Source organism: Hippopotamus amphibius, chromosome 9 (genome assembly GCF_030028045.1).
Source record: "Hippopotamus amphibius kiboko isolate mHipAmp2 chromosome 9, mHipAmp2.hap2, whole genome shotgun sequence".
In the NCBI taxonomy this organism is placed as follows: domain Eukaryota; kingdom Metazoa; phylum Chordata; class Mammalia; order Artiodactyla; family Hippopotamidae; genus Hippopotamus; species Hippopotamus amphibius.
In genome coordinates this window covers 142,381,693-142,395,486 of record NC_080194.1, presented here as the reverse complement: position 1 = coordinate 142,395,486, position 13,794 = coordinate 142,381,693, and the positions used below count along the sequence as shown (strand labels likewise).

The window sequence follows — 13,794 nt, the reverse complement described above, 5'->3', positions numbered from 1 at the left end:
CTCCCAGGAGACGGCTGCCAGGCAGCAGATGGAGGATGGCACTCCCTGCCCTCCCAGGAGCCAGCCTGCCTGGACCCCCATCCCTAGCTGACCCCTACACGGGAGGCAGGGCTCTCCCACCTTCCACCTGACCAGCGAGGCACTGACCAGGGCCTGCACCCCCAGCCATGGCACAAAGCCACACAGGTGCCCTGGGGGGCTGATGTGCTGTTTGGAGGCTGGGCTCTGCCCTCCTGCATGAGGCCCAGGGTGGGGGCACCCTCCTGAGGAAGGCCAGGGCACCAGCACGAGGCTGCAGCATGGGCAGGAGGGCCTGACGGGACCTGGCCGCCAGGCGTAGCAGCTGGGTGGGGGAAGGGAGCAGGCCCGGAGTGCTGGCTCCAGAGCCGCCTCCCCAAGGTCCCAGGGCGCTCGCGTCACAGAGGGGACTCCAGGGCGGGGGGGGCGTGTGTGTGCCCCAGGTCACGCAGGGAGTCTCTGGTGGAAATCAAGGGCCTGCCAGACGCACAGGCGCCAGTCATGGGGAGGGTGCTCACCTTAAGGGACTCGGAGGACCACAAGCCCCACCCCACCCAGCACTGCCCACAACAAACACTAGGGTGCGTGCAACAGCACCGTCTCGTGGGTTCTGCCCGCACACGCACAAACTGGACACCGAGCACAGGAGCTGCGGGCCCTGCAGGTCCCTTCCTCACGGGTCAGAGGCAGAGGGCACACAGGCCACTGCCTCCCGTGCCGGCAGGCTCCTCCCCGAAATCCTTGGTCAGACTGCACCACACCCTAAACGTCTCCACCGGCAACGAGCCCATGGTTCGCCGCCCTGCTCGCGCCGGCTCCCAAGGCTCTGTGGCCCTGTCGACCAGCCCCAGCTCGGCCCCGTGCTGGCAGCGACCACCGCCCCCTCCTCCCCCAGCTGGAGGCTGCCCTCTGGTCTCCAACAGTCCTCAGGACAGCACACCCACCCCACCCACCTCATGCCACCTCCTCTCCTGCCTGATCTCTCTCCCCGACTCCTACATCCAGAACACAGCTTGCTTGGAGCCGATGCTTCAATAAGTGCATCTACACACATTTTCTCAAGGAAATCTCTCCTGGGGTGAGGAAGTAGGGATCGGGGTACAGGAAAGGGGACACCCACGCTGGGGCCCTGAGCCTACCCAGCCTGGCAGCGAGCAAGGCCGGTGCTCATGCTGTCCTCAGGACTCATCCAAGAGCTCATGGACCTAGACCACAGCCCAGGTGGCACCAGGACCACCCACTCCCGTTTGCCAGATGAGAAAACTAAGGCAAGGTAAGCACCACGGGCCAAGCAGGATCCTAGCACCTCGGGTGAGGGCATAGCTGGGCTCACCCCTCGTTTGAGAAATGTGTTAGGTGCCAGGGCCTGTCGGGCACCCAACAGACACAGCTCCCATCCTCGGGCTGCCAGGCGGGTGGAGGAAGCAGGGGCTGAGGACCGCTGGACGAGAGCCAGGCCATGAACAACAGAAAAAGCGAACAGGTGGGAGCAGCAGCCGGGCAAGTCTGCAGGGCACGTCCTCACCCAGCAGGTCAGGGGAGAGAGCGCAGCCTGGGCAGAGGTCACCACAGACGACAGTGCCCAGAAGGCACGGCGCCAGGCCTGGGTACCCGGGAGGTCCCCTTGGCTCTCCTACAGCTTTGATTTGGTTTGTTTTTTGTTGGTGGTTTTCTTTCTTTTTTCCTTCCTTGATTTTTTTTTTTTTAAAACCACGAACCGTACTACCTTTATAATTAAAACACAAACCCAGAAACCTGTTAGTAGCTCTTTTCAGCCAGGCGTGGGAGGCCCCTGGCCTGCTCCCAGCTCTGCCACGTGAGAGCCGATGTGTCTCCCGCAGGCCCTGCTTCCTCTTCTGGGGATGTGACGCTCCCCAGCCCCTCCCGGCTCTCACATGGGAGAAGGGCCCTGGCAGCCACGAAGGCCACGTTTAGCCCGTCTTGGTTTACAGTGATGCTACAGTCCCTGCTGGTGCCCGGTCCCCTGGGAGCAGAGGGAGAGCGGAAGGACACACCGGGTGTCGCCACCAGGAGGTGGAGAACCGCCTGCTGCTGGACAGGTGTGGGGGAGGGGCTCCTGCCCAGCCCAGAGGGCCAGCAGGGCACGGGGGACCCAGAGTGCGGGGGCTCAGATGCTGCTGTGCCTGCTTCCGGGATGTGACCGTGAGTCAGTGGCCCTGTGCCTCAGTTTCCCCATGTATAGAACAGGGACAGTGGGGCCACGCCCCCGCCGGGCAGGGCTGCTGTGAGGACGAGATGAGCTGATACCTGCGATGGCCGCACGGCCTGCTGGGAGGGGACACGAGCCGGCGTCCCGGCTGCTCAGGGACCGGTGAGCATGTGCACTCACGCCCGCACCCGCATGTTCACCCCCGCGCGTGCACACGGGCACAGGCTCACGCGCACACGCGCGCACGCAGCTGCTGCCCCTGAGCTCTCAGCAGGAGCACTGACAGCGGCCCGGGGCAGGGGCTCTGTGGTCGTGGGGGCAGCTGGGGAGGGTCCCACGCGCCTGGGCACCGGACGCTGCCGGAGACGCGAGCCGCGGAGGCGCCCGCCAGCCCGGGACAGCCTCACCCGCAGGCACACCACCTGCCTGCGGGCCTTCAAAGCCACGGCCCTGGGGGAGGGGAGCCTCCCGCCCCACCCCTGCCTCGTCCCGGGCAGGCCCAGCGCCCCCGAAGCCCCTGGTCCAGGCCCTGAGGGTGAGAGCACAGCCCGGGACTCAGAGAGGGGTACCTGAGCGCAGGAGAGTGACTTCCAGAGGCTTCGCTGGAAGCTGGGAAAGTGGAGACCCAGGTGCCAACGTCACCCCCTCAGCCCAATACCCAGGAAGCCAGGCGTCTGGGCAGCTGGGGTTCTGCCCCCTCCCCTCCTGTCCTGCCTACCCCCCCCCCCGCCAGAAGGCCCTTCCTGCCTGTGCACACAGGGCCCTACCTCCGGCATTCGCGCGCCAGGTCTCCTGCCACACTCACCCCAGCGGGCGCGGCAGAGGCCCCGCCAAGTTCATCAATTTACCTGGGGCAGTGCCCCCTCTGGCCCTGAGGCCCGGCCCACAGTGGACACTCAGAAACACGGGCCCCCTGCTCTGACGGGCTGGGGCAGCTTACTCTCTGGCAGGACAGTTTCCTCCCAGGCGGGGCCAACCTTAAACCGCGACCCCACTGGGCTGCTAGTGGGGCCCCGGCACAGCCCCAAGGGCAGGCCACAGGACCGATACTGGCCAGCCTCACTCAGCCCCACAGAGAGCCGACAGCACGCTCCTCCTGGTGGACACAGGTCCCAGGCCACGGCTGCAGACACGCAGGGCCCACGTGGGGGCAGGCGCCAGGCCTGGGGCACCCGGCATCGGACAGCTGCTTCCTCCCGCCTGGAGGCCCAGCAGGACCTCTGCCCTCATCCCCAAGGCCAGACTCCCAGAGAACAGCCTTCCGCTGGCATCCCCGTGGCGGCCCCGCCTCCCCTTTCAACACCCTGGCGTCCACTCTGAATGGGAAATGTTTGATCAGCATCTGGGCTCCAACCAAATGGAATTTTCCGTCTGTGATGGAAGTGATGTCAGCACTCGGTCAGGCGAGGCCAGACGCTGGGGCCCGTACCCCAACCGCGGGCCGCAACACTGGTCACCCGCCACCTGAGCGCCCCTCCAGCACCCTGCTGTGAGGGTGCGGCGTGGACACATGTGCGCCGGGCTGGGGGCTCTGTCCACCCACCCCTCCCGGCCCTCTGGCTGCGGTTTCTCAGCCCCGGGCCACCCCACCCTTCCCGAGGCCCTGCAGCGTGTACCCCCCGGGGGGGCCCCTGCCCGGCCCTGTGCCACATGCTCCTCCCAGGCCCCCAAAACCCCCACGCGCCCTGGAAACACCTGGTGAGCCAGAGCTCAGGGCCTGAAGCTGCACTCGCTGCCCCAGTTCTGGCCCAGGCCCACGTCCCTGGCCTCCAGCAGGCCCTCCCAGGGACCCCAGGGCCGCGGGGTCTCTGTGCGAGCCTCGGCCGGCTCTCTGTGCAGGTGCGTGGTCCCCAGCTCAGCCTGACGTGCTGGCAGTCAGGCTGCAAGCGGGTCCCAGGCCAGCCCTGTACGCGGAGGCCACGGTGCACCACCAAACCTTCCTAATAAAAGCCTGTGTGGCGGAGGCTCAGCTCCACTGTGGACGGAAGGCCACGCGTGAGACAGCGAGAGGCTGCAGGCCCGTCCCTTCCACGACCTGCTGCTCTCCTTCCCCACAGCCCGGACGTGGGCTCTCAGCGCCCAGCCGCGCGCATCGCACGGCGGCGGCTCAGGCTGCACGGAGAGGCCCCAGGCCACCAGCGCCACGTGGGACCCTGGGGTAGCACCTCCACGTGCCACCCACGCAGGCAGCCGCAGCCAGGCGTCCTGCAGGCATGTGGGGTGGCAGCCTGCGGGAGAGCAGGCCACAGGAGGTGAGCGTGCCGGAACCACGGACACGCTGCCTGCTGAACACGCGCAACTGACCCTGAGAGCTGGCCTGTCCTCTCAGCCCTGCTGCAGCTGGCACAGCCCGCGGCCAGGCTGGGGAGACCCTGCCCCGCAGGGAGAGCCTCACAGGGGATCTGACGGGAAGCGTGGGCCTGGGGCCGCCCCAACCTCAGCCCCAGAGGTGCCTCCCCGCCACCGTGCCGAGCCGTGGAAGCCTCCCCGGCCAGCCCGCTAGTGGGAAGTCACGTGCACCCAGGCGCCGGCGCCAGCAGGAAAGGCGGGACCAGCCGTCCAGGGGTGACTCGGGTCCGCTCCCCGGGGGGCCGGGGACTTCCTGCAGGTCACAGGGCTAGTCGGGTGAAGCCGGGATCCCAGCTCGGGGGCATGACTGCAGCCGGAGGTCCCACCGCTGCCGGCGGCAAGAGAGGGACTGGTGAGGCCGGTGCGCCTGCCAGGGCGGGAGCCCCTGGACAAAGCCGCAGCCAGCAGGCCTGTCCCTCATGCTCAGGCCCTGCCCCTCCCTCTGCCAACTCTCCTGGGGAGGTGGCTTGGCCAGGTGCTGCCTCTCCTCCAAAGAGAAGGCAAGTCCAAATTCCACCAGGGATGCAGGACCTGACCACCCCGCACTCCTGCGTCCCCATGCTGGTCACATCTGCCTCCCGAGACCCTAGCCGTGCAGGCCTGGACGCGCAGAGGCTGTGGGAGCCAGGCAGATCGGGGGGAGGGGTGCAGAAGCTTCAGGGGTGCCCCTAAACTGCCATGGCGGGGTTAGTGGGTGCCAGCAGGGCACTGTGAAGTGTGGGGTGAGCACTCCCGGAGAGGGATGGTGGGCATCGGTCCAGGCTGCAGACCCGCGTCCTGGGGGCCCAGCAGCTGCGACCAGGCCAGGCTCAGGCCTGGGATGCAGCCCCAGACAGCACGGCGGGGGCTCGGGTGATAGGGCTGGGGCACACGGGCGGAGTGGGGGGGGGGGGCCCAGGGGCCCCGCCAGTGCCTCTGGGGGTTGTCCACCCCAGCCCCGGAACTGCCCAAGGCCCTTCTCCGGAGGGAAAGACCAGGTGGGGGCATCTAGGAGGCTGGCAGGGTCCCATCTAGGAACCCACAGATGTGTGGGCCGGAGCCCCGGGCCCGGGAGAGGAAAGGGGAGGGGGCGCCAGGCTGAGCTGCCGCCGTAGCTGCTGTGTCTGGGGTCTCCTGCTGGGAGGGATGCACCCCACGTGGCGCTGCCCACCCCCCAGGGCTGGCCTTCCGCCTCAGCCCCGCTGCAGCCTAGCGGCACACACGGCTTTGCGGGTCCCCAGACTACCCGAGGCAGAGGTGGCACCCCTCCTTCAGTGACAGGGGCAGGGTGTGAGCCAGCACAGGCCTCCTGGGCCAGGCTGGGCGGGGGCCGAGGGCCGGGGCCGTGCGGCTGAGCTGGCTGCGCGGCCCGCAGCTCCCCCACCCCCAGCACACTTGGCTGTGGCTCCCAGATGCTGGCCAGATTAAAAACAGATTTTCCACCGAGCCAGGCTTGGGTTTCATGCATTCCATGGTGGTGAGCTCGTGGCCGTGCGTGGAGAAAGCACAGCCAGCGGCCAGCATGCAGGAGCCCAGGAGGGGAGCCCAGGAGGGCCCAGCTTTCTGTCCAAGCGCCCCCACCCCGAGGTCCTAGGTCCAGGCCGCCAGGCTGCACACAGACACGTGCCGGCGGCACCTCCCATCCTCAGGGGCACGCACCATGCTGCCCCACCCAGGAATCACTGGGACAGAGGCCCAGCCAGGCAGGACTCGGGCTGGAGAGACGCTCCGGTCGGTACCCCCCAGGCCCAGCAGGCCCTGCTGCCCTCCAGGCCTCTGGGCCACGTGCAAGGACACCGAGGCCCCGCTCTCCCACCGCCCACACCCCGCCGGCTCACGGAGGAAACAGACACCAAAGAACACAGCGCCGGCGCGGCCCTCGAAGCCGCGAGCATGTCTATTTCGGTCCTGGTGCCCTAACACATCCCCCAGCATGACACCCAGAACACTCCTCTGCTCTTTACCAGCCTGTCTGCAAGCGCCTCTCCACCAGCCACCCCGGGGGGCACAGGCGACAGGTCTCAGAGCGACCAGACAGGCGTCACATCAGCAGGCCAGCCCGGAGCCCAGGCCCAGGGCTCGCCTCCACCCCACCTGGGGGCACAGCCCACCTCAGACTCCGGGTCCCCCTGCCGGAGTGCCCCTCGCCATGGTCAGGAACCCAGCCCAGGGGCACGGGGCCAGAGCCGGGAGCCGGGCAGGGCAGCTCCGCGCCTGGCAATCTGCTCAGAGGCAGAAGGACAGGGTCGCTCAGGCCCGGGGCAGCCCGGCCTCACTCCACACCCTCCGTCAACAGAGGAGAGGCCTGGCCACAGCGGGTGCTGCGGACAAAACCAAGCCCCCTCGGCACACACACCCTCAGAGCCCACCCGCCCACCCAGGGCACGCAGGCCTCAGTCAGCCACCTCCCCGGAGGGGCAGGGGCACACCAAGCGGGGGCTGCGGGCTGTGTGGGCACGAGCCCACCCGGCACATGAAGAGCCCAGGCCTTGAGCGGGCGGTGATGTGAAGGGAGGCTTGCGAAGGGCCCAGCACAGCCCCCTGCCACAGCCCGCCGAGCCCATCTGCAGACCCCAGCAGCCCTCAGCTCCATCAGGCCCCGTCCGGGCAGTCGCTCAAGCCTCACCCGGCCCGGCTCCCTGAGGGCACACCTCACACCAGGCGCCTGCCCCGTCCTGCCCCGACACTGGGCTGGAGGCCTGCAGGCCCACCGCAGCCCCGTCCACGGCACGAGGGCGACCCACGGCCTCAGCAGATGTCAGCGGTGCGTGGGCCCCGCGGGAGTCCTGCCAGGCAGCCGCAGACCCAACTCCGGGGGCATCTGCATCCCATCTGCAGCAGGGACTCCAGGGCAGGAGGGGGACCTTAGCTCAGGGGTGTCCTCTGGAAAGTGCCCCCACCTCTGGCGGCGCACGGCTCCCGGCTCGGGGCACCAGGGCCCTGCCCCGCGGAGCTGCCGCAGCCCGACTGCGGGTCTGGGTCCTCACCCCCCCCCAAGACCCCGGGAAGCCCCTGAGAGCCCCCTGAGGGCCACGTGTGTGTCCCAGCCCAGCCCAGGGCCCAGGACGGGCTCCCTGCAGACCCCAGGAGGCAGCACGGGCACAGCCAAGGGCTCCTGGGGTCCTGCTACACCCACACCCGCCCTCTGTCACGTGCCCCCATTCCTCAGGGGCCATGTGGGGTACGTCCCGTTCTCTGTGATCTAGTCCCGGCGCTGCAGATTCAGTTCCTCTTCTCCAGGCAAGGACTCGGCAGAGCGGCCTTGGCCCGTGGGGGTCTGGCCCCAGCACCCTCTGAGCCTTCCTGGACTGCCACCAGCTGGGGGGACCCGACTCGGAAACCGCACCAACCACAGGGGCTGTGGCCGCAGGGGAGGCAGCGCTGGGCCGGAGCTGGAGCCTATCTGCCTCTGGGCCCGCTGACGCCGGCTGGCTAGGCGCCTCGGTTTCGCTTCTGCAGGGTTGCTGCAGGGCTGCCCAGGAAAACACTCACAAAACAAACAGCATGAGCCTCTTCGGGACAGCAGCTGCAGCGTGGGGGTCAGAGCCACAGAGAACCCCGGCCAGAGCCTGACCGAGGGCTGCTGGTCAGAGCCACACAGCTCGCTCCCTCCCTCCACGTCCCCCAGGCACAGCAGGACAGCGCGGGGCACAGCCGCCACCGCATCCTCAGCCCCGAGAAGACCAGGAGCCCCCGAGAGGCCCTGGTGGTGCACAGCCCACACCAACGCAGGCCAGAGTTTGGCCCCAGTGCCTACTCCTCGGCGGGTGTAGACCTGGTGGCAGAGGCAGCCAGCAGCCTCACCTCCCAGCCACAGGGGCACAGGACGGTTGGGTCCTCCCTGGCACTGGAACACCAGCCAAGAGAGAAACAGCCAGAGCTGATTTCGCCCAGCAGGGGCTTCCCCGCCCCCCACCAGTGCGCGGGCCCTGCACCCCCACAGCTGCCGTGCACACAGGGATGCTCCAGAAGCTCCCACGCAGCCCCTCCGTGTGCTCTGCTACATTTGGTGCGTTTCTGTCACCTGCAGCTTCAGGAGGCTGACTGGTGCCGCGGGACGCTGGGCAGAGGCGGAGAACCGAGGACCAAGGATATGGTCCAAAAGGCATGATGTTTAAAAGCAAGTGACAAAGTCTAGTCTTAGATGGCACCCCTCCCCGGGCGTAAGCACATGGACAGACTCCAGCTGGAGGGACTTCCTTCTTGTCTCCGCACTCGTTCCTATTTTCCAAATGTTCCAGGAATGTGTCTTACTTTCATAAACTAGAAGAGAGGCGATAGATGCTGTTTTTAACCACAGCGTATTCCCTTCTGATTGTGGAGACGATGCCAACAGAGCCAGCCTCACCCACAGGCACTCGCTGACCCTGCCTGAGTCCCAGCATTAAACCCAGGTGCTGTGGCCTCTGCTGGGAGACTCCCGGCCCCATGGGTCCTGCCTAAGTGGCCCTCCAGGCTGGGTTCACACACCCCCGGGCACAGAGCACTCACCAACCCTGAGGCAGCACGTTCAGACCAGAGGGACCCCCTTATTGTGAGCTGAGGCCTAGGCTTCTCTCTGCCTCAGGGCCTTTGCATGTGCCGTCCCCACTGCCTAGAACCCTCTCCCCCAACGTCTCTGCGCAGCTGCCTCAGCCTTATCTTTAGGGTCTCAACGGGAACATCCGAGCACTCAGGACTTGAATGGGAAATGGGGCCCACACACTGGGCTGACGTGGAAGGCGAGCTGGTGTGCCTGCGGAGCGCCAAGCTCCAGGAGAGTCCTCACCTTCTGGGCATTCACAGCCTGGCTCACAACCTCCATGGCAGCTGAGGGTAGCGCCTCCTACAGGAAGCCTTCCCTGACTGTAGGCCCAGTCCTGACCTGATCACAGCACCACCATACCAGGCAATACTGTTCTCCAACTCACAGCTTCTGGCCTCCCCTGAACTGGCAGAGACAGTAAGCAAGAATGAGAGGGACTGAGGGCAGACAGCAAGTGTGACCTCTGCCTCAGGACACCTGGGCTGTGGGAGGCTGGGGAGGGGGGAGTTGGGAAGGGCTGGTAGGAGTTAAGGGGGCAGATTCCCCCCCGCAGTGAAGCCCAGAGGGGTGGGTGGACCCACCCAAGGTCACACAGGTGGGAAGCGACAGAGCTGGGGCCCAGGCCCGGCACCCCCAGCCAGGCACCCAGACTCCAGTCTGCAGAGAAGACCCTCTCCCCTGCCCCCACCCTCCCACCCCACTGCATGCAGCCATGACAGTCCTGACCTTCACCATGCAGTACAGACTGGCCTCAGGCCACATCAGGCCACAGGCTCTGCAACCACCAGGGAGCCTCCTCTCTCCTCTGGGCCTGCAACCCCTCCCCTGTGAAAAGAGCTCCCCACCCCCAAGTGCCCCAGGTTTGGGGAGCTCCTGGCACGCTGGCAACAGCCCAGCCCCAGGGGAGCGGGACTGGCAGCCAGGCAGGCAGGGGTGGGGTGGGGCGGCACAGAGCAGACCCCAGAAGCCGCCTGCCCGCTTCCAGCACCTGCCAGGCCGCAGATCCCATCGGTCCCTGCAGAACCACCGCAGCACCCTCCCGCAGTCTGCCCCCCAGAGACAGACGCAGCGGCCAGGGAGTGCCTCCTCTCCAGGACGGAGGCCTCGGGAGTCCAGGCGCCCCGGACCCTCAGTCCCCAGAGAAATCGCAAGCCTTCAGATCGCGAATTCCCATCCACAGTCTTGCAGAGGCGCCAAGCCCCCCGCGTAGGGCCAGCCTCCATTAGCTCCTAATCCCTCAGTCACATCCCCTGCAGGGGGCCAGCGGTGGGGGACTTAGGAAGCCCCTGCCCCCCAAGGCTGACTCTGGCTCCTAGGGGCAAGAGGCCTGAAGCAGGATTCTGGTCCTACCACCCACTCACTGATTCTGAGCCAGTCTCCTCTCTGAGCCTCAGTTTGCTAATCCGTGAGATGGAGACAGTTGTCCTCATCGTCCAGATTTGTGTGAGAAAGGGCTAGTGATGGCCCCAAACGGCACCCCCAAACAGGGTCTGGCCCACGGGGTTTCCAGTGGCTGTCGCCGGGCTCCCAGAGGTGGATGGTGCAGGCAGCAAACAGCAAAGGACAAAGGCTGGTCTCCGCAGGCTACACCACTCCCTGCCCCTGCATCAGGCCCCACCTTCCCCTGGACAGCTTAGGAAGCAGAAGCCCCCTTCCCAGCTGGGCCCAGCCCGCATCGGGGGGGGAGGCGCCTGCCAGGCCCCTGCAGCCTAGGTGGGCGCCAGACACAGATGGGCTCCCAGGCCAAGAGGGGTGCCCCAAGTCAGGAGGATATGGGGCCCACCACCCACCAGCAGGACAAGGGCAGCCATCCCCCCACAGCTAGGAATGCTCCACTAGGGGACGCAGGAAGATGCCCTAGGCCGCGGCCCACGCCAAACCATCGCCCACCCGCCCAGAAAGGGAGCCTCGTGGGCTGCACACCCCACACAGAGCAGGAGCACGGGGCCCTCACCTCCCTACCGGCTCTGCAAAGAAGGCACACCAGCCCAGATTTCAGGAATGAGGCAGTGAAAGCTCAGAGAGGCTGAGCGTGTGCCCCAAAGCACCAGCACAGGAGGGCGGGGCAGGACGCCCAGGGCCGGCGCGCTCCAGAGCACTGAGCCAGCAGCGGAGGTGGCAGGGGATGGAGACAGGCTGGTTTCCACACCGTGAATTATTCAGTGGCTAATTCTGCTCCACAGAGAGGAGGCAGGAGAGAGGGTGAGTCAGAGCCTCCCACGGCAGAGGAGGAGCGGTCCTCTCAGAGGATGCGGGGGGCAGAAACCAGGGCCTTCTTAGGAGCAAAGGGCCCTGCAGGAGGCCAGGCTGCGTGCAAGGGGACCTGGCCACCACCCCCGACGCCTCCACGGGCATCGGCCCCTCGCTCACTTCCCACTGCATCCCAGGTGCCTCGCAGGGCAGGAGGGAGGGCAGCTGGTCCAGCCGTGGTTGGCAACACGAGCAGGTTGCAGCCCACAGGCCAGCAAGAAAGCTCTGTGTGGGTCACAGACACCCCGGGCACTCCTGGAGCTTCAGAACTGACAAGTGGCAGAGAACTTCCTAAAGTAAGATGCACCGTCCTGTTCTGTGGAAGCCGAGCCCCGGGGACAGGGGTGGCAGAGCCACCCCAAGGGAAGTTCCTGGGGCGCACAGAGGAGTGGGTTGCCCGCACCCTGGTCAGCCCCCCAGGGCTGGGCTTCTACAACACGGGCGTCCGGTTTTATAAGAATCCTGCCGTCCCCAGGCATGCCTGGGCCAATCCCTGGCCCCCTTTCTAATCTGCTTAGAATCAGATCAGCAGGGCTGGGGGGCCAGGCACCAGGTGGGCACGGAGGCTGGGGCGGCGGGCTCCCCTGCAGAGCTGGGGTGCTTCCGGTTCTCCACCTCTGGATGAGGGAGAGGACAGAGCTCTGACTTGGCGAGGGGTGACCTGGTCCACAGATACTGGACTCCCAGGCCATCTTGCAAGAAAAGCCATCCCCACCCCACCCCGGGGCTCCGCATTCGTCACCAAAGAGGAACTCAGAGGTGTTCTGGTGACCAGGCACCCCAGTCACTGGGCTTGTGGAATCCGGATCCCCAGGCAGGAAGGAAGTGTCCACAGCCTGGTCCCCTGTGCTGCACTCAAACAGCAGGGGCTCAGGGGCAGCGGTGGCGCCGGGGCTCGCCCTGACCCCAGACCTAGGGCTGCACGGGTAGAGCCTGGTTACTTGGGCAGAGGACTCAAAGGGTCTGTGCCACCCCGCAGCTCTGCCCAGGCTCAGCCCCTCTCCAGCCTTCCACACTGAGGCCCATCTTGCATCCCTGTGGCCAGGCCTCCCTCCCTCAGGGCCACAGGCAGGGTCTCTGGGCAGGTACTGTGTGTACCTCCCACAGCGTGGCCGCCCGCCAGGGGGTCATCACCAGCTGGGGAGGGCTGGCCTCTGCCCAGCCCACTCACCCACCGGAAGCCCGGCCGTGAGTGGGCTTCCCCGGCTGGGGGTGAGGGGCGAGGAATCCCCACCCGGCTGCACCCAGTGTTCCCAGGCCTCGGCCGCGGTCTCACACAGCGCTGGGTGCTCTGGGTGGGGGGGATCTGCCTGGCAACAGCCCCAGGCCGCCCCTGATCGCGGGCCTCAGCGGGCACTGACAGCTGGCAGAGGGGTCTCCATGGAGGGCAGGAGGAGGCTCCTCCCAGAAAGGCGGCTCTCGGGGACTCCCGAGGAGAAGGCTAGAATCTGCGGGAGGCCTGCGGACCCTCCGCGGGGCCGGGGGGCTCCTTAGGCTCCGGAGCAGGGGAGACCTGTGACCCAGGCGCAGACTCTCCAGAAGAACGGGTGCGGCGACCCCCGAGGCGGGGTGGGCCACAGCCCTCCGTGGAGGGTGGGGAGCCTTCAGACCCTCAGCGAGCAGGGGGCCGGGACCCTCGGGGAGGGCTCAGGCCTTGAAGAAAGAGGGGGCCGCGACCCCGGGAAAGGGGGCCGTGGCCCACAGGGAGGGGCCGGGGCCCGGCGTGGGACCCCCGACCCCGGGCGCCCGCGTCACCTGCTGGTAGTCGGCGTCCTCGGGCCGGAACTGGCTGCTGGCGGCCTCCCAGCGCAGGTCGAAGCGGGGCAGCCGGTGCAGGAGGCTCACCCACCAGGGCGCCGCGTAGCTGACCCCGGCCATGGCGGGCCGGCGCCCGCGGGGGCTCCCCGGCTGGCCTGCGGCGCGGCGATCAGGGGCCCGCCGGCCCCGGCCCGGCCGCCCGCATCGCCCGCGCGCTCCTGGGCCCGGCCCGGCCCGGCCCGGCCCGGCTCGGCCCGGCTCGGCTGCGCTCGGCTCCGCTCGGCCGCCCGCGCCCGCCGCCTCTTTGTTCGCGGCGGCCGCCGCCGCCGCCGCCGCCTCCGCGCGCCCCGCCCGCCGCCCGCCGCCCGGCCCCCGCGCCGCCATTGGCCTGCGGCCCGCCGGTCCCGCCCCCAGCCAGCTCCCGCGCCCCGCCCCCGCGCCGCCATTGGCCTGCGGCCCGCCTGCCCCGCCCCCGCGCCGCCAGGGGCACGCCGCGCGAGGCTCCGCCCGCTCGGGCCCCTGCCCCGCCTCCCGGCCGAGGGGCGCCTGGCGGGGGAGGCGCGGAGCGCCCGCCGTCCCCGCGACGGTGTCTCGGCCCGCGGCTCACGGGGCCGCGCTTCACGCGGGCGCGCGCCCGTCCGCTGGACCGCAGCACGCGCTGAGCTTCTGCGGGGGCTGCCTGGAGGGTCTGAGCCGGCCGCTCAGCAGGCAGCCGAGGCTCACACCCAGGCTGCGGCCCCGGCGC

General features: G+C 68.1%; 1 protein-coding gene across 3 annotated transcripts in view; it reads right to left on the bottom strand.

The window, feature by feature from the left end:
• TTYH3 (tweety family member 3) overlaps nucleotides 1-13,264 on the bottom strand; it is a 51,362-nt gene extending 38,098 nt beyond the window's left edge. For all 3 annotated transcript variants that reach the window (XM_057749925.1, XM_057749926.1, XM_057749927.1), the window contains exon 1: nucleotides 13,047-13,264. In XM_057749925.1, coding sequence (XP_057605908.1) covers nucleotides 13,047-13,169 — 123 coding nt within the window. In that variant the 5' untranslated portion in view covers nucleotides 13,170-13,264. The remainder of the gene's footprint in view (nucleotides 1-13,046) is intronic.
• Between the last annotated feature and the right edge of the window lie 530 nt (nucleotides 13,265-13,794).